This window comes from Diaporthe batatas, assembly GCF_019321695.1.
Source record: "Diaporthe batatas strain CRI 302-4 chromosome Unknown Contig00005, whole genome shotgun sequence".
NCBI lineage: Eukaryota > Fungi > Ascomycota > Sordariomycetes > Diaporthales > Diaporthaceae > Diaporthe > Diaporthe batatas.
In genome coordinates, this window is record NW_025408552.1 from 3,035,871 (window position 1) to 3,053,572 (window position 17,702).

At 52.2% G+C, this 17,702-nt stretch overlaps 5 protein-coding genes across 5 annotated transcripts; 2 read left to right on the forward strand and 3 right to left on the reverse strand.

Annotated features, from left to right (window-relative positions):
- Window positions 1-1,180: 1,180 nt before the first annotated feature.
- On the reverse strand, window positions 1,181-2,506 carry KVR01_005572 (uncharacterized protein; the record flags this gene model as incomplete). Its single annotated transcript, XM_044791885.1, has 3 exons — window positions 1,181-1,914; window positions 2,000-2,274; window positions 2,436-2,506. 3 exons carry the CDS (start codon window positions 2,504-2,506, stop codon window positions 1,181-1,183), a joined length of 1,080 nt encoding a protein of 359 aa, XP_044646017.1.
- Window positions 2,507-4,989: 2,483 nt separating this feature from the next.
- KVR01_004924 (uncharacterized protein) lies at window positions 4,990-9,360 on the reverse strand. Its single transcript, XM_044789460.1, has 3 exons — window positions 8,582-9,360; window positions 6,248-8,519; window positions 4,990-6,188 (listed from the first exon to the last, which is right to left on the reverse strand). Exons 1-3 carry the CDS (start codon window positions 9,206-9,208, stop codon window positions 5,230-5,232), a joined length of 3,858 nt encoding a protein of 1,285 aa, XP_044645369.1. The 5' UTR covers window positions 9,209-9,360; the 3' UTR covers window positions 4,990-5,229.
- Window positions 9,361-11,514: 2,154 nt separating this feature from the next.
- KVR01_005238 (uncharacterized protein) lies at window positions 11,515-11,921 on the forward strand (the record flags this gene model as incomplete). Its single annotated transcript, XM_044782436.1, has 2 exons — window positions 11,515-11,608; window positions 11,794-11,921. The coding sequence occupies 2 exons, from the start codon at window positions 11,515-11,517 to the stop codon at window positions 11,919-11,921; spliced, it is 222 nt and encodes a 73-aa protein (XP_044645683.1).
- Window positions 11,922-12,392: 471 nt separating this feature from the next.
- On the forward strand, window positions 12,393-14,399 carry KVR01_005178 (uncharacterized protein). Its single transcript, XM_044786725.1, has 3 exons — window positions 12,393-12,664; window positions 12,787-13,626; window positions 13,702-14,399. Exons 1-3 carry the CDS (start codon window positions 12,653-12,655, stop codon window positions 14,137-14,139), a joined length of 1,290 nt encoding a protein of 429 aa, XP_044645623.1. The 5' UTR covers window positions 12,393-12,652; the 3' UTR covers window positions 14,140-14,399.
- A 466-nt stretch (window positions 14,400-14,865) lies between these two features.
- On the reverse strand, window positions 14,866-17,630 carry KVR01_005710 (uncharacterized protein). The gene is made up of 5 exons (XM_044787603.1): window positions 17,288-17,630; window positions 17,096-17,168; window positions 16,906-17,017; window positions 15,350-16,841; window positions 14,866-15,285 (listed from the first exon to the last, which is right to left on the reverse strand). The coding sequence occupies exons 1-5, from the start codon at window positions 17,423-17,425 to the stop codon at window positions 15,103-15,105; spliced, it is 1,998 nt and encodes a 665-aa protein (XP_044646155.1). The 5' UTR covers window positions 17,426-17,630; the 3' UTR covers window positions 14,866-15,102.
- Window positions 17,631-17,702: the final 72 nt, after the last annotated feature.

The window sequence follows — 17,702 nt, forward strand, 5'->3', positions numbered from 1 at the left end:
CCCAATGACTTCATGACACATGACACCATCACTACCGAGGCAGAGGGTAGCGGGCGCCATCACAGGTGATGAGCAACGAGCAACGAGCAACGAGCAACGAGCAACGAGCAACGAGCACATCGGACGGCAAGACAAGGGTTGTTGGGGCAGATTCGGAGCATGATGGCGGTCGGACGCCATCAGGCAAGGCTCCCGGGCTGCTGCCGGGAAACATATTCTCGGATGACGCCCGCAGTGTAGCGGAAGGCCACAAAGCCTCTCGGCCAGACACAATCCCATGGTGGTGAGCTTCCATTTCCATGTCACCTGGGACAGTTTGGCTCGTGGATGATCATTTTTCACTTGGTACTCGAGACTCGACATCACGCCCTGACAGGCAGTTGATGGCCTCAAGCGAGGTTGAGCGTCACCGGCCGCCTAGGCTGCCGGCCAGCTGAAGCCGGGCCCGGTTCGTATCCTGAGCTCGGATGAGAAAACATCGGACCAGCTTCCAGGGCCAAGCCTTTATTACATCGACAGTCAATGCGAGGGGCAGCAACGCCCCCACCAGGCTTGCGTTCGTCTGAGCGACAGCAGGACTTGGCCAATCGCCGAGCAAGGGCCTTCGGCGCGCTCATATACCTACTACAAGGTAGAATCAAGTGCAAGAGAACACCTCGCCGCCGAGGCACAATCGCGTTTTCGTGAGATCCGAGTCCCGGCTGTTGCGGCCGTCATCCATCTTCTCAAACTTCCCTGGACGGAAAACGGCTCGTTGAGAGGCCTGTTGTCGTCACCATGCTGTGTACTAAGTGATCTACAGCTAGACATCGCTCACAGCATAGCAGAAAGGATAATGCAAATGTTGGTGGACCAAGACATGTCTGCTTCTGATTTTCATACGCATCATGAGACTTCGTACTGCCTTTTGTCTCTGTCTCTCTCTCTCTTCAAAGTCTGCCCTCGGAATTTGTCCTCCAACAGACCGGTACACAGACGGAAGATAATGACTGCGTGATCCGATCCCGACGCCCACATGTCCGCTCAGCCAAGGTCTGTTTCGATGCAAGCGATCGAACACTACACTAGGAAGATCCGTCTCCAGCCATTGCTCACCCAGCACCAGAGTATGAAACCGCAACCATCCTCTTCTCTCCTCACGCCCAGCGACACAGTGCGTAGGTACGCAAGTAGACCAACTTTACTCGTGTGGGACACACGGCTTGTTTCCTCCGGCCCAAGGCACACCACAGCGTTGGGTGCAGAAGTCACAGAAAAGAGTCCTAAAGCCGTCGAATGGATTGACCAGCGCAGACTTTTGAACCGCGCCGCCAGCAATCTCATCGGCCGTCCGTGCTACAAGGTCCCGGGCGAAGATGACGTTCGCGCAGGCTGTGCATGCACAAGTCTCGCACTGCAGGTTCCAGTCCACGGGTGACCGGAACACGCCCACGAGACTGGCGGGCCGGATGTTAAGGCTTACTTCCACGCAGGCGTGGGCAAAGGGGGCGATCGGGTTGAGCCGCGCGATGACCTGCCTGACTTGTTCTCCGCCGTCGGTGCCGTCGAGGACCTGGCGCAAGGCGAGCAGAAAGCGCGCAACTGAGATCCACATGTGACTATCGCGAGGGACAATGGGAGCGGCCCTCTCGACGGCGTCGGCCACGTGCTGCAGTTGGCTGGATAAATTGGCCTGCCTCATCCACTGCGCCGTTCCCGTAGAACCCTCGCTGGAGACGAGCAAGATATTCTTCAAGAGCGTTGTGTGGTAGAAGTTCCAACCAGATATGACGATCGCCTTGAGATGGGGGATGCCAAAGAAAGTCGCAACAGTGCACAAACCAATCAATTCCGAGATGCCATGGTCGGCTGAAAGCGCGAAAGCGAGGGCGTCCGGGAACGGCCGGCGATCTGGGTGGCCTTTTGGGTAATCATCTTGAGTGAGGGTTCCCGATTAGAGACTTGCAAGGTACGAGACATGTAATTGACGTGGTTCAGGAGCACAAAAGTGCTGACTTACGGGCGAATTGCAGGTATTGCAAGGTCCAAAGAATCCAGTTGTGATCAAAAAGTTTGGTCTTGAGGATTGACTCGATGGGAGTGATGTCGACGGCCTGGACGATCTGGAAGCGATCACGAGGGAAATGGCCGAGCAGCTTCCTCAGAAGCGCCGAACCTGAGATGACCACATCTCTGTGCGTAACCCAGTGGAAGAGTACACCAAGACGGAGGGTGAAGAAGGTAAGACGACAGTCAAACCCTCTACCTTCTGGGTGTTGGTCTTGGGCAGCCTTGCTATGGGGTTGTAGATCTCAAGTTAGCGCCATGCTGTCCATGGACGGACAAGAAAATGATCGAGCCCGCTGGAAGCGATGAGGCTGGTGAGCCATCGGCCGACGTTGCGAATCGCAGTCTATAAAGCATTCCGGGGACTCCTCTCACTGCAGGCCACTTACCAAGTGTATATCACGCGTCCATCGGACTCGGAGTTGTAAGATGCCGTTCCATAGTCCTTCATTGTCTCCATTGTGTCCGATTGGTGACACGGTGGTGGTAAGGATCCGGTAATTCCTGAAGTCGAAGAAGTTGACAGATGTGTGGATCGTGGGTAGGTGTTTGGACAACGGACAGTGTGAAAGGGATGGACCGCATCAGGGCAGCTATCTCGCAAACTGTAATTGCTACTCGAAAGTGAAGTGTTGATTGAATATGGATTGGGCCTCCACTCATAGGTGGCATTTGTTTGATTCAATAAACAAACATCAAGTGAACTATGTCCAGGATTGTCACAACAGTTATGGTGCCCTAGAATCACATAAGAGGCATTCACTGACGTAAAACATTGCCCGATACATTAGGGACAAGTTGGCCAAGGACATCTGGAGGAAACCTACCAGAGTATGGCCAAGAGACTTCCAGACAAGGGGTTTTCCAAGTTGCATCCTTCATGCAAGCAAAGCACAGACCAAAATGTGACAGCCGAGCCGTGTCGACATACTGAATAACATATGTCCCCTTAATTATTCTACCAAGCTACCTAGATACATGGCTACTCACAAACCCTTGGTGCAGTGTTATCAAGAGTGAGGTGGAGGAAATGGTTTATGTGGTGTGTTGATATCACTCCCAGGGGCTGTGAGCACCAAATACAATTGCGGACCTACCAATTCAAGTTGACAACCAGGGATATCGTTAGGATGCCATAGTATTGAAGGGATAGACGAAGAGAAATGCCCATAGATACTGCTCTGTATTCAAAGAGACAGCAAAGCCGGAAGGGAGCACATGCAATGTTAAGTTCAGGGCTGCCGTACACTACACTACACACACTAGGCTTACTAATAGAATATAAATATAAATACTTCAGCCTTTAGTATAAATATAATATAATATAAAGACCTTTAGTATAAGTAAGTATAGTATAGTAAGTTTAAAATTTAGGTGTAAATAGGGGGGGGGGTAGGGAGGAAAGTCTAACTACCTATTTAACTACCTATTTAACTACTTATTTAACTACCTATTTAACTACCTATTTAACTATTTATTTAACTACCTATTTAACTACTTATTTAATTATTTATTAAAGTTAAAAATAAATAAAATAAATAAAATAAATAAAATAAATAAAATAAATAAAATAAATAAAATAAATAAAATAAATAAAATAAATAAAATAAATAAAATAAATAAAATAAATAAAATAAATAAAATAAATAAAATAAATAAAATAAATAAAATAAATAAAATAAATAAAATAAATAAAATAAATAAAATAAATAAAATAAATAAAATAAATAAAATAAATAAAATAAATAAATAAAATAAATAATAAATAAAATAAATAAATAAAATAAATAAAATAAATAAAATAAATAAAATAAATAAAATAAATAAAATAAATAAAATAAATAAAATAAATAAAATAAATAAAATAAATAAAATGAATAAATAGGTGAATAAATAGGTGAATAAATAAGTGAATAAATAAGTGAATAAATAGGTGAATAAGTAGGTCTTTTCTCTTCTTATCTTATCTTATCTTATCTTATCTCTTATCTTACTGCTTAGTCAGCTTTCCTCTCCCTCTTCCTCCCTCCCTCTCCCTCCCTCTCCCTCCTCCCCCTACCCCCCCCCTATTTACACTAAAACCCACTACATTACACGCACTGGATACTTCAATATAATATAGTATACTTCAAAATACCCTCAGTATAATGGGGTGTAGTGGGCATATTTACACGCACTACACTACACTAATTACACTGAGTGTAGTGAGCGGCAGCCCTGGTTAAGTTCAAGACCCTCATAACTACCCATATAGAGACTCAAGTCAAAATACCTAGCAAATATAAAAGTCTCATCAGCATGCCCAGAGATATCTTGATTTATATCTCCTACATTGATTCTACGGAGCCACAATTACAAATCCCAAGTTTCGTAGTATAATAAACATGTGGATCACATCCCCCTTATGCACATCAAGGCCATAAGCTTAAGAATGACAAGATGTCTGGTGATCATAATTGCCTAAAAGGGAGTTTATGTTTAAAAATATGAAAGCTTATGATTCTTTTGTTTAAGGCCATCAAGGATGTAACTATAAAAGCAGGTCTCTGGTGATTCTGTGTCTTGGTTTTGGAGCGGGCAAAACAAAGTATGGGTAGAGAATGAAACACCCTTCACAAATCTTTCCGTCTACAAGCACAGGTTCCCAATCCTCAAGCTCACTCATCTCAAATTGGACAATCGTTCTTAGATTGTCCTGGAATTCACATCCCTTAGAGAATACTATTGAAAGCTTTCTTGGCTGAAACATCACCTTCACCAGATCAGTGCAATAATTATCAACAAAGCCGATTGTTAGTACTACAACATCTGTCTTGTGTGTTCATGTGTATGTTACCTACCTAGGTACTTAGGTAGGCATATATGTGTTGCTCGGGCTAGGTACTTAGGTATGAAAAGCCCTCGAAACTATGCACTCAAGCCACTCAAGCATGATACGTTGGATGTGCGATGGACTATTCATTCGCCTATACTGGAAGGGCTGGTTGATTCTGCAGAGGCAGCCGTTCACTCGCAGCTTAGATGTCCTGCGGACTAGAAAGCAGACGCTCATAAATAACTTTTGCTTCACATCCTCCCAAAATCAGCTGAGCTCATCATGCTGGTCACGAATTACCACAGCTCCAGCATGTCATTGTCGTCATCATCGAATTCCAGCATCTCATAGCCAGGACTAGAGCCGCTCTACTCTCTCGCCCTGGAACCATTGACACCGTCTCGCACAGCAGCCAGGATCAGGTCCTTGGCCTTCTCCACTCCCTCCTTGGTACCGGTGACCTCGATAGCCTCACCCTGGTCACGCGGGACGTTGATCTTGCAGCCACTCTGCTTGCGGATTGAGTTGACCTTGCTGCCACCCTGTCCAATGACATGACGGTATGTCTTGGGGTCAGGCAGGACGAGGTAGCCCGTGACGTTGTTCTGCGCCTGCTCCATTGCCGTAGTGATGGCCTTCTTGGCCTTCTCAATGTTTTCTGGAGAGCCCTTGAGAACCCAAGGGATATCGCCTTCTTCGCTCGAGACGCTCTCCACGACGTTCCAGGAGTGCGCTTCGTCAGCGGAAACGTCGTCATCAGTGATGAGCGGCAGCGCGCCGCCGTTGGCACGAGGCGCAGCAGTGAGCTTGGGTGGTGGTGTCTGACCCGCATGATCGACCGTGACATGGAAGTCGTTCCTCAGTCTGCGGAAGAACTGTCCGCCGCTCGAGATGGCCTGGTGAACACTCCGGGGGACCTGAATGGTTTCCGCCGGCTTCTCCTTGGTCAGGTTGACAATGTGCTCCTTAGCCTTCTCGACGTCAGGCTCTTGACCGGTGATCTTGACGGCGGTCTCACCACTTCCCTGCTTGGGAATATCGATCGAGACCTTGAACTGTGATTCTATCTGCTTCTTGGCATCACCACCACGACCTATCAGCGATCTATGCTTCTCGGTCGGCACATCGATGGTAGCGGTGACCTGGCTCTCTCGGTGGGCCACGAAGGCCTCAATTTGCTTGATGAGCTTGTCGACCACGTCGGTGCGGCCCTCAAGCCTTATCGTGTTGCCGTCGGCTTCCTGCTTCGGGAACTGAATGGTCCTGGCCCGCTCCCGGGAGTCGTCAGAGCCACCAGCTTCGAGAACCATAGCCCGCAAGTTTGCGCCTACAAAGGATAGTTAGCTTTCCGGGTTGTTACGTACACGAAGGCGGGCATGAACTGACCTTGGGCGCCGATGAGGGCTCTGTGGTACTTCCTCTCCACGTCAATGTTTTTGACGACAGTATCGTCGAAGACGGCCTTCTTCTCCTCGATGATCTTCTTGGCTTTCTGGACATTGTCCTTCTTGCCCTTGATCTGAATCTCGACGAGAGCATCGGTGGAGTCTCGGTCATTCGGCACATCGATCTTGGTCTCGGTCTGCTGGCGAATTGCTTCCATGGCAGTGCCGGCTTGCCCAATCAGAGAAGGCAGTTGCTTTCGCTGGACTGTCACTGTTGCCGTAAACGAGTTGGTCTTCAGCCAATTAACCAAGTCCTTGAGCTCGTCGTAAGCTTGTGACACGCCCTTGCTTGGGCCCCGGATGATGACTTCGTCGGCAGCTTGTTGCCGGCGGTTCTTGCCTGCTTCGTCACCAGCATCGGCGTTGGCCTCGTCATCCTTGCCGCCCTTTTCACCACGCGGGAAGAAGATGAGGACCTTGTATCTATTCTGCAGCTTGTTGATCTCGCTGCCCTGGGCACCGATCAATTCGCGGTGGAACTTGGGGTCAACCTGAAGCCTCATTGTGGTCTCATCAGCCCAGCTCTTGCCCAGAGACTCGATGTGTGACCGCGCAGCCGCAGCCTTGGCCTTGGGTCCCTTGAGTTGGACCTGACCGTTTTCGACCTGGATGTCGACGTCATACTTGTCACGAAGCTCCTTGATGTTGCTACCACCCTTGCCAATAAGGTGGTTGGCGAACTTCTGGGGGAATTCAAACTCCAGTGTAAAACCGCGCTCCTTCTCGTCAGCCTTCTCCTGCTCGATGAAATCCCGCACCTTGGCAGCGAGATTCTGCACAGCAGTGGCTGGACCGCGAAGTGTGACATTGAGGCCCAGCTGGCTGACTCGGATCCGCGGTTGGTTAGCGGGGCGCTTGTCCTGCTCCTTTGCGATAAACTTCTTCAGCTTCTCGTGGAACTTGAGGGGCACCTCGACAGTCTCGGCCACGATGTCCTCTTGCTGGCTCAAAAGGTCCTGTATGTGCTTGCGAGCATTGTTGAGGCCCTGTTGGAACTTGCGGACGTCCTCTTGGGACGGTGCCGTGCGAGGGATCTCGTAGGAGCTGTCGACCGGACCGGGCGCCTCGTAGACAAGGAGGATGGGGCTACCGGGGTCGGATGGATCCGGGATGACCACCTGGACACCGTAGTTTTCCCGGACATGGGGCCTGATCTCGTTCTGCATGTAAGGATAATAGAACGGATCGACATCTCTCTGGCCGAGGGTGCTGAACCTCGAAGGGGGGTGGCTCTCGAACAGGCTCCGGATATCAGATGAAGCAGCAGCCAGCTTTTGGCCCTGAGGGATGTACAGCTCCCAGGGGAGGGCGCCATCCCCGGAAAACGGAGTGTTGATGTGGGCACGGTACTGCTTCTCCAAGCGGTCGATCTCTCTGCGTTGACGGAGGTAGCGCGTCACATTCTTGGAGTGCACTGCACCTTGACCGGGAGCTTGCTTGTTTGTCCACTTCAGGTGGTCGACGTTGTTCATTTGCATGCTCATGGCCAACTGCTCTGCCTTCTCGAGGCCTTCCGCGATTTGGTCCGCCGGGCCTACGAGAGTGATAGCGTCATCATCCTCGTCAGTAGGCAGGATGATGGCACACCCTGTCTGATCGAAGAACTCCTCTGGAGACAAGGCCGAATCACCAATGATGAACTGATGACGACCGCGCTGGATCTCGAGCTGCTGCAGGAGCAGCTGCTCACGGAGCTCGGCAGCGCGACGCTCAATCTCCGCCTTGAGAGCGAGCACAGCGGCACGGTCACCCTCGAGCTGGATGTGGTGGTCGGCAGCAGGCTGGAAAGCTGGGCGCTGACCGGGTCCAGGCACAGTGGTGGTGGCCTGCGACGACCACGCCCGATGAGGCGGGATTCGAATCTGTGCCCCGTTGCCAACATTGGGCTTGCTGAGCAGATCCTCCCTAGCGCTTGCAATGAAGGGGTAGAACTCGGCAGGAATCCCCTTCAGCTTGGTGTTAACCTTTGCAGCACGTTCCCCAACAATCCTCTCAATCTCTTGCTTTGCTTGGGCAGCAGAAATGGTGTTGCCCTCAATCTTTACGTTGATGTAAACGTCATCGTCAAGTTCGTCGACAGGGACACCGTTCTTGTCGTCTTTGGGGACCTCGATACGAGCCCCCGTCTTCTCCTGCAGGGATTTGATGGTAGAGCCTTGCTTTCCGATGATGTGGGCACGTGCGGACTGGGGAATAGGGACCGAGATAGATTGCTGCCACTAGTCAGTATTTCTGTGTTGGAGTTTAATGTGTTTGGGGTTAACTAGGGGCATACAGGAGTGCCAATCTGCTTCACGAGCTCCTTGAGGGCCCGCTGGGCAGCCTCCTGGGGCCCGCTGGCCTCAAAAGTAGTCCCGTTGGTGTTCTGGGGGCCAATGGAAATGGTGGCTCGGGAAGTCCTGTTGAGATCCTTGATGATGTCGGGAAGAGGACGACGGAGCTGGTCGCGACCCTTCATGTGCTCGGGGCGCAAGCGGATGGTCTCGACATTCTTGCGGCCAGGGATGGTGACAGAGGGAACAGCAGACTTGGCAGTAGGGGTGGCTGCACCGGAGGAGGGAGTCGCGGCCCTGGGGGTGCCATCGGCAGGGCTGTGGCCATTGGCCTTGTCGGACAGGACGTTCCACTTGGGAGCAGTCTTTGTTGCGGGCTGGGGCTTGGGGCCACCAAGGTCGGGGAACAGCTCGCGAGACTGGGTGTCGAGGGTTTTGGCAGCAGGGGCTGTCTCCTTCTGCTTTCCAGCTGCCTTGGCGGACAAGGCAGGAGAGTCGGCGGCGGCGGTGGATGCATCATGGACCTTCAGGTCATCATCGGGGACATCTTCGACGGTGACATGGTGGCCCTCAGCGGAATGTTGTTGGGACAGCCTCTGGGCGGCAGTCATTTCCACGTTGGGAGCCATGGTGTGCACAAGGGCAACTGGTATAAAGGGAGACAATACAGGAGACCAAGAGAAAGTAACCAGTAGAGGGACTTGACAGGAAGGGCTGTCCAAATCCTAAGGTTATGGAGAGGCGGAAGGTGTTGATGTGAGCGAGGTTTGAGGACGGTGTGGAAGGAGGACAGCGACAGCTTGTAAGTGCGTCGTGGAACTTCGAAAGTTAATCAGGAAGAAGCCCACTTTTTTCCCAGCCCGCTATTCCTATTGTGGTACTAGCGTCATCGGGCTCGCCCCACACTAGGACCCCGACAGTTCCATTTAGTGGTGGAGATGCACAAGCTATGTCCCATGCCGCCTTGCTGCCAGGCCATGCCGCCTTGCTGCCAGGTCACACTGCATGCACGTGCCAGGAGCCGTCAATGTCCCGAGGCCAGGTAGCTCTCCACGTGTACAGAGTACTACAGTAGCACCATGACCATCTTTCTGGTAGTGGCATCTAGCAGTGACAATCCAGGAGCCATGGCTCTCAGGCAAGCCGCCAGCAGCCTGGTTGCAAGAGCACATCTACTTAAGTAGGGAGCGTGCTTGCCAACAGAATCGGGAAGTCAAATACACAGTACATGACCATGCAGTAAATGAACCTACTAATCATATACTGTCATTGCCTGTCTCCACAAACAACACTATTCTCAAAAATTTCCATTTTGTATATTCAGTAGGTAATTGGTAAGGACAAAACAGGAGCATTGGAATTGTTTCCTCTCCTATGTCGGCTTCAACCCCCCGGCAGCTAAGGGTTCACTTTCACCATTAATACTTTCAAGCTTTCAGGCTACCCAGCATGGACAGGCATTTTATTCTATAAAAGAATGACTGTATTTCCATAGTTTTAACATCTTATTCTGCTTCACGGGAAGATGAGTACTCAAGCAATGCCATGAACCATGCTAGGTGGATGCCTAGGTAAGGGGATGCAATAAGATAGGACAAGGCATCAAGTTCCTTTTACCCTTTTCTTCCTTCTCTTATCTCCAACAAAGGCCTCAAGAGACCTGTGATGCTGAAGTGTAGGACATCTGATCACGAAGACATCACACACAGCCTATGTGGTTTCGCTTCTATTCCGTATACGTCCGAGGACATACATGGCGCCTTCATATGGTGGTAAGCACTCAAGACCATTGCCGCTGAACATATAATAAATCAATAGATGGAGAGACTAATAATTCTCCATAGGGTCTGTTTTCGTTTTAGTATTTTCACTTCTTCTTAACAACTCTAAGCCCACAAGCTTCTATGCCTAGGTGAATGTGACTTACATCAGATTCATCATTGCTTATAGGTTAAATTTTGTTAATAAGAGACTAGCTATATTGCCATCTACAGCACTATTATTACTGCTAATGCCGCCTGGTTAATATGAGAAAAATTGGAATCATGATGGCATGAATTATATTCTTGCATGACTTGTTCCATTCAGGTTGATCAGTCCTTTCTAGGCCATGACCTAGGGACTGACCTCATTCTCCGGTCTGACTGCCCATCAGTTGTGATACCCTCAAAAGTGTATTCTTCACATACATTGGACCATTGTGTGAACAAGGATTGGGTGATCTGTTCTTATTCAAAGGACACGGCCATCAATTGATTTGGGAATCTTGGCTGATGAATAGAAAGTGCCTTGTGTTGACTTGTAGGATGGATAATCCAATGGAGGGAGAGGTCGGCAATTTGTTCATACGTGAACGGGGCAGTTCAAAGAATGCTCCATACCTAGGCATGATAACCAAAGGAGCCGCTTCTGAAGCCGACGAAGGAAGCCTCAAACATGAAACGCTTATGGCTTATATGAGCCATGCCGCCGGCTGGCCAGTACCCTGCCCAAGCGACCAGACCAGGCCCAGTATTTATCTCGGCGCCTTGGAATCGCCCTCAAAGCGCGTATTCAAGGGAAAAGGTATCCCCAACGCAGACTTTTGCATTGCATTGCCTGGGGAAGCTGGGATTTGCTCCAATGCTAAAATGCGGCATGACCGGGACAAGAGACTTCGAGCATTAAATGTGACGCGTCGAAACACCCCGCATGTTCACATAGTTCACAGCGACTCGTGACGGCAACGAGCGCGCGTCTGGGGCAAATCCGTGGGTATAAATGGTCGGACGGCACTGACGACTCTTGCTGCTGTTCTTCTCGCTCAAGTGCCCCCTTGTGTTCAGTTCTCACCGTACATCAACTTCTCGAGCAGGACTCGCATCTTTCAATTTTTCTTTTCAACCAGAACCCTTCCAAGATTTGAACGTGGTCTCCCACCCACCGAGTTTCCAAGATGCCCGTCGCCTTCATTGCAGCCTATGAAAAGGGGTCAAATGTTGACAAAGATTATTATGTCAACAAGCACATACCGCTAGTGACTTCAACTTGTAAGTATACGGTATCAGCCACACATGGCACCACTTCAGAAACTTCCATGGGGGACACTGGGCAGTTGACATATGCTTGACCCCAGGGAACGATCCGGCCATGCAGCGCTGGACGGCAGCCACTTCTATGGATGAGAACGACCCGTACGAGGCCGTCTTCCAGGCTGTGTTTGAGAGCAAGGAAGCTCTTGAGAAGTCGCTCAAGGAGCTGGGAGAAGAGAAGAACGCCAGCTTCTTCGAGGATGCAAAGAAGTTCTCAACCAAGGAGCCCAAAGTGTATCACATGGAGATCCAGGCAACTTCAGGCTCCTAGGCGAAGGCTCCTAGGCGAAGGCTGGCCAGAGTAGACAATGTCGATATCGACTGGTATGACGAGGTCGTGCGTGTGATCATCTGGTGATGACGGGCAGTATTTCGTGTGACTGTTAGTCAATACTACAAAGTATGTTCCGGCGGCCATTGAAATGAAGAAAAAGAGACTGCAAACAAAGTGAGTCCTCAAACTTGGACCAAACATCGCGGGATTTCGGATCAACCTTATTTTATCAATGTTGCACGCAGTGCACATGTGCTGTCACCGTTTTGTTCCACATGCGGACAGTGCCTAAGTGGTGGCCAGTGTGTGTTGGGCGGGGACGGTGGTGGTAGGAGGGTAGGAGGGTACTTAAGTAAGTACCTAGAGGAAGGAGGGTAGGAGGGTAGGAGGGGCTCTCTCTTTATCTTATCGCCTCTCTGTCCAACTGCAGTGGGGGCAGTGCAACGTCATCCCCGCAAGGCCCAAACGGTCTCGCTGCCGACCTGAAGCTTGCATCACTTAGCCATGGGTTACCTGTTGTTTGCTTTATGCATCTAATTGCTGTCCCGTGCCCATCTACGGTCGCCCAGTGGATGGCCGTCTCAGTTTCTCAAACCCAACAGTCTCCGCCCCGCCCCGCCTTCGCCTTCGGATCAAGGATTGAGTGAGTCGAGGTTGCGCGTGACTGCCCCAAGACGAGCTGCTGTCCTCGCCTCACGAGGACATCCTGGGTTCAGCTTACAAGCAATATGTTCTCCCAAGTAGGTCGTCATCTCGGCTCAGGACAGTGGTGATGTGTCGCGACCGACGGCCACATGGTGTCTTACAACGCCACTCACCTCTGGTCCCCGGCTACCAAGACAACGGCTGACATCCCTTGCAGAAGAAGCCGTTCTCGGCTGTCACTGTCACTGTCGAACAGCTGACCAGTGAGGCCTATGAGGAGGATGACCTCAGCGGCATCCCCGACCTCGTGGAGGTTGTCAAGCTGCAGGCCACCGGGCCAGCTGAGGCCGCGCGTGCAATCCGGAAGAAGCTCAAGTACGGCAGCGTCCACCGCCAGCTCAGGGCTCTGACCCTCCTTGACGGCTTGATCCAGAACGCCGGCCCGCGCTTCCAACGCGCTTTCGCCGACGAACCGCTGCTGGAACGCCTGCGTGTCTGCGGCACTTCTGACCTGTCAGATCCCGATGTGAAGAAGAAGTGCTCCGAGCTGTTCCGAAGTTGGGCCTCTGAATACAAGAACACCCCCGGCTTGGAACGCATCGCCAAGTTGTACAAGGAGCTCCCCAAGCGCAAACAGGTCGTCACCCAGGAACGTTCCCGCGTCATTCGGGAGACAGAAAACCCGTTCGGTGAGGAGGAGGATGACCAGCCGGCATCTCCAGAGCCACCACAGGCAGCATCCTCCCGCTCCCCGCCGCCAAACTTTAGCACCCCCGTAACCGGGCAGATCAATTCTTTCAGCTATGTGTCCTCCTCAAAGGACAAGAAGAAGAAGGACAAGGACAAGGACAAGAGGAAGTCCAAACATCGCAAATTCAACCTCGAGGCCGAGAAAGACGCCATGAAGACCGCCATCGCGGAGGCATCCATTGCGGCAACTAATCTCATGAACTCACTTCAGAGCATCAACCGTGAGAAGGAACGAATTTCCGAGAACGCAGTCGCCGTGCAGCATTTCGAGGCGTGCAAGCAGTTGCGACGCAGGATCCTGCGATACGTAAGTCAGCTTGACATGTGGAAATACTGATCCTCGAGACATGGAATGCCTTCTGACGTGGCAAAAACACACCAGATCCACCACGTCGAATCCGAGCAGTGGCTCGGCTCCCTCCTCCACGCCAACGACGAGCTCGTCCAGGCACTCATGACCTTTGAGCAGCTCGACCGCTCCATCGACGCTGACAGCGACTCGGACGACGAGCTGGCCGAGCAGGCTCACATGTACCGCATGATGACCGAGAAGGGCAAGTCGCCCACCTCCCCGGGCAGCCCGACCTCCGCCATGGCCGGCCTCCACATCGACCCTCCGCCGGCGCAGCCCGCCCGCCCCGCGGCGCCCCCGAGACCATCGGCCGTGTCGAAGCCTTCGGCCCAGCCGTCTGTCCCCGGGAGACCCCCGACAGAATACGCCGACGCATCTGACGAGGAGGACGAGGACGAGAACGACCCTTTCGCAGACCGCAACGCCCTCGCGACCCCTAAGGTGGAGCGCAACGAGCCGGCTTGGTGATTGGGAACGGCGCCGCTCACCTCTTCTCCCTGCCCCCGTCGGTGGTGTGCACGTCGAAGGCCCTTGGCAGCCGGCGGGAAGCCTGATGCTAATTTCTCCCGTAATCTATACCCCGGAAACTTGCCACCGTGTCTGTGTCTCGTTGATCCAGGAGCCCCTCCCCATTTCGGTCGATTTCTGCGCGTTTCGATGCTTCAGGAGCTATGCCCATGCGAGATAGATACCTCCATAGTAAATTTGAATTCTTTCCATCTCTCTCGCCTTGCCATGTTATCACGACTAGGGCGACTCGGACGAGATTTTCAAGTCCCCCATGCGCAAACGCACACACAGGTGCAGGCGGAACTTGTTTTCCAGCCCACGTCCCTTTCGCAGATGAGCGCCGATGGTAAGTTGTTCCCTCCCCAAACCAGCCTAGAAAGACATCCCTGGCTCTCGGGTCGTCCGAACGGTCCTCTCTCCTGTCACTGTTATGACAAGTCGTGGACCGGCACGGGAGTTTTGCTGGGGGCAAGCTGAGTTGGAAGAGCACAAGCCAGCACGCTGTTTTCAACGATTTGACAGCATTTGTGCCAATGTCCTCAGCTTGGGAATTTCTGGGTCGACTACGTTCGGGGCTCTTAAGCCCTGGCCGACATTAAGGCATTAAGTCGAACCTGTGTCGGCCAAGATACGCCACGTCATAAACCATCAATCACATAGGCAAGCGGACACGTGATAAGTGTTCGGTATCAAGATCAAGCCTTTAAGAATACTACGAGACTCCTGTGTATCATATCATACAAGACGCATGTGGCTTTCTACCACTGCACCAGTCAATGCATCCATGTTCCCCAATCACCATACCAGTGACACCACCAAGAGGGCGCATGCCGCGTAAATAAATCATAATTACTCAATGTAGACTTTTATGGACTTTCTCTTGTCAACCTGGGGAGGTCTAATTTCTCCCACTAGATGCACTTAGAGCTCGTCGTGGTCCACAGGCTCGTCGTCACCACCAGCGCCAGCAGACTCGTAGAGCTTGCTGGTGATAGGGTAGGCAACGTTGGACAGCTTCTCCTTCTGCTCCTCGAAGTCCTCGGCGGCCGCGGTGGCAGCGTTCTCCTCGAGCCAGTCAGTGGCCTCCTTGACGGCCTCCAGAAGCTGTTTCGGGCGTTAGCAATTTGCTCAGAAGATGCAACGTGGTCGGGGTGTCATGAAAACTTACAGTCTCCTTGTCATCGTCATCGATCTTGCCACCAAGCCCCTCCTCGTCGTTGACCTGGTTCTTCAGGTTGAAGGCGTAGTTCTCAAGACCGTTGCGAGCCTCAATGCGCTCACGGGTGGCCTTGTCCTCCTCGGCGTACTTCTCAGCCTCGGCAACCATGCGCTCAATCTCGTCCTGGGTCAGACGGCCCTTGTCGTTGTTGATGGTGATGGACTCGCCCTTGCCAGTTCCCTTGTCGACGGCCGAAACCTTCAGGATTCCGTTGGCGTCCAGCTCGAAAGAGACCTCGATCTGGGGCTGGCCACGGGGCGCTGGGGGGATTCCAGTCAGCTCGAACTTGCCGAGGAGGTTGTTGTCCTTCGTCATAGATCGCTCGCCCTCGAACACCTGGATCAGGACGACGGGCTGGTTATCGGCCGCAGTGGAGAAAATCTGGCTCTTGCGAGTGGGGATAGGAGTGTTGCGGGGAATCAGCTTGGTCATCACACCTCCGGTCGTCTCAATTCCGAGGGTGAGCGGGTTGACGTCCATGAGGACAACATCGCCAGTTCCCTCCTCACCAGACAAGACGCCGGCCTGGACGGCTGCGCCAAAGGCTACTGCCTCATCGGGGTTGATACCCTTGCTGGCCTTCTTGCCGTTGAAGTACTCCTCAATGAGGGAGACAACCTTGGGGATACGGGTGGAGCCACCGACGAGGACGATATCGTCAATCTCGTCCTTCTTGACCTTGGCGTCCTTGAGAACCTGCTCAACAGGCTTGATGGTCTTCTTGAAGAGATCCATGTTGAGCTCCTCAAACTTGGCCCGGGTCAGGGTCTCGGAGAAGTCCTTGCCCTCGTGGAAGGCCTCGATCTCGATACGGGTGGACATCTGGGAGGAGAGGGTACGCTTGGCCTTCTCGGCTTCGCGCTTGAGCTTGCCCATGGCCTTCTGGTCCTTGGAGATGTCGACGTTGTTCTTCTTGTTGTAGGCCTTCGCGAAGTGGTTGATAACGCGCTGGTCGAAGTCCTCACCACCAAGATGGGTGTCACCGGCAGTAGCCAAGACCTCGAAGACGCCCTGGTCGATAGAGAGCAGGGACACATCAAAGGTACCACCACCAAGATCGTAGACAATGATCTGACGCTCGCCCTGGTCGGTCTTGTCCAGACCGTATGCAATAGCAGCGGCCGTGGGCTCGTTGACAATGCGGAGGACGTTGAGACCGGCGATGATGCCGGCATCCTTGGTAGCCTGGCGCTGGTTGTCGTTGAAGTATGCGGGGACGGTAACAACGGCGTGGGTGACCTTCTCGCCGAGGTAGTTCTCGGCCACCTCCTTCATCTTGCCCAGAATCATGGCGGAGATCTCCTCGGGGGAGAACTTCTTGTCCTTGCCGTTGACGGCGACTGTGACGAATGGCTTGCCATCCTTCTCAGTAACCTTGAAGGGGAAGTGCTTGATATCACGCTGAACAGCGTCATCAGAGAATTTTTGACCGATCAGACGCCTGAAAACCCATCTGTTAGCTCGAAGTTCAGGACGGGCCCTGGATGCGCGTGAAGGGCACGTACTTGACGTCAAAGATGGTGTTCCTGGGGTTTGCCGCAGCCTGGTTCTTGGCGGCGTCACCGACCAAACGCTCCTCCTCGGTAAAGGCGACGTATGAGGGGGTAATACGGTTTCCTGAGAGGAAGCATACACATTAGCACACGATGCGACAGAACGGGCCACACAAGGGCAGTGTAAGGCGGGAGGGCGTACCTTGGTCGTTGACGAGAATTTCGACGTTGCCCTTCTTCATCACACCAACACAGCTGTAAGTTGTTCCAAGATCCTGTAAGCAGGGCTGGTCAGTCTTGCTTCCTGTGATCATGTGGGGTCGCGTCCTCGGGGCGGCAAGCTGAAGCTGGCAGCTGGCAGCTGGCAGCAGTAACTATCAGGGTTGCATCTTACAATTCCAATCACTGTTCCATAGCTCTCGGTGTCGTCAGCCTTGGCTTGTCCAACCCAGGCGAGCGGTGAGAAGAGGAGGAACATCCAGAACACCAAGCCCAGGCCCACGGCCCAGGTGCTTCTCGACCGCGGCTCCATGGCGGATCGAGTTGTGTGAAAAGGGTATAGTTGGACAAGTTTGGGAGAAAGAGAAAGGGTATCAAGAGATGCAAGAAGGGGTATGAAGAAAGAAAGTGGCGGTCACTTGCTCAAGCCTGTGTCGAGGCGGCAGTGGTTGTGATGTTGTTGGGGAAAACGAAAACGGGTCTGGAGTGGCAGGTGGAAAGGAAGGCCGACATAGAAATATCGAAGCTCCAAGTGTCGATGTGTCCAGTTCTCTTTGGGAAGCCAGATTTCACACCAGAATTAACTAGCG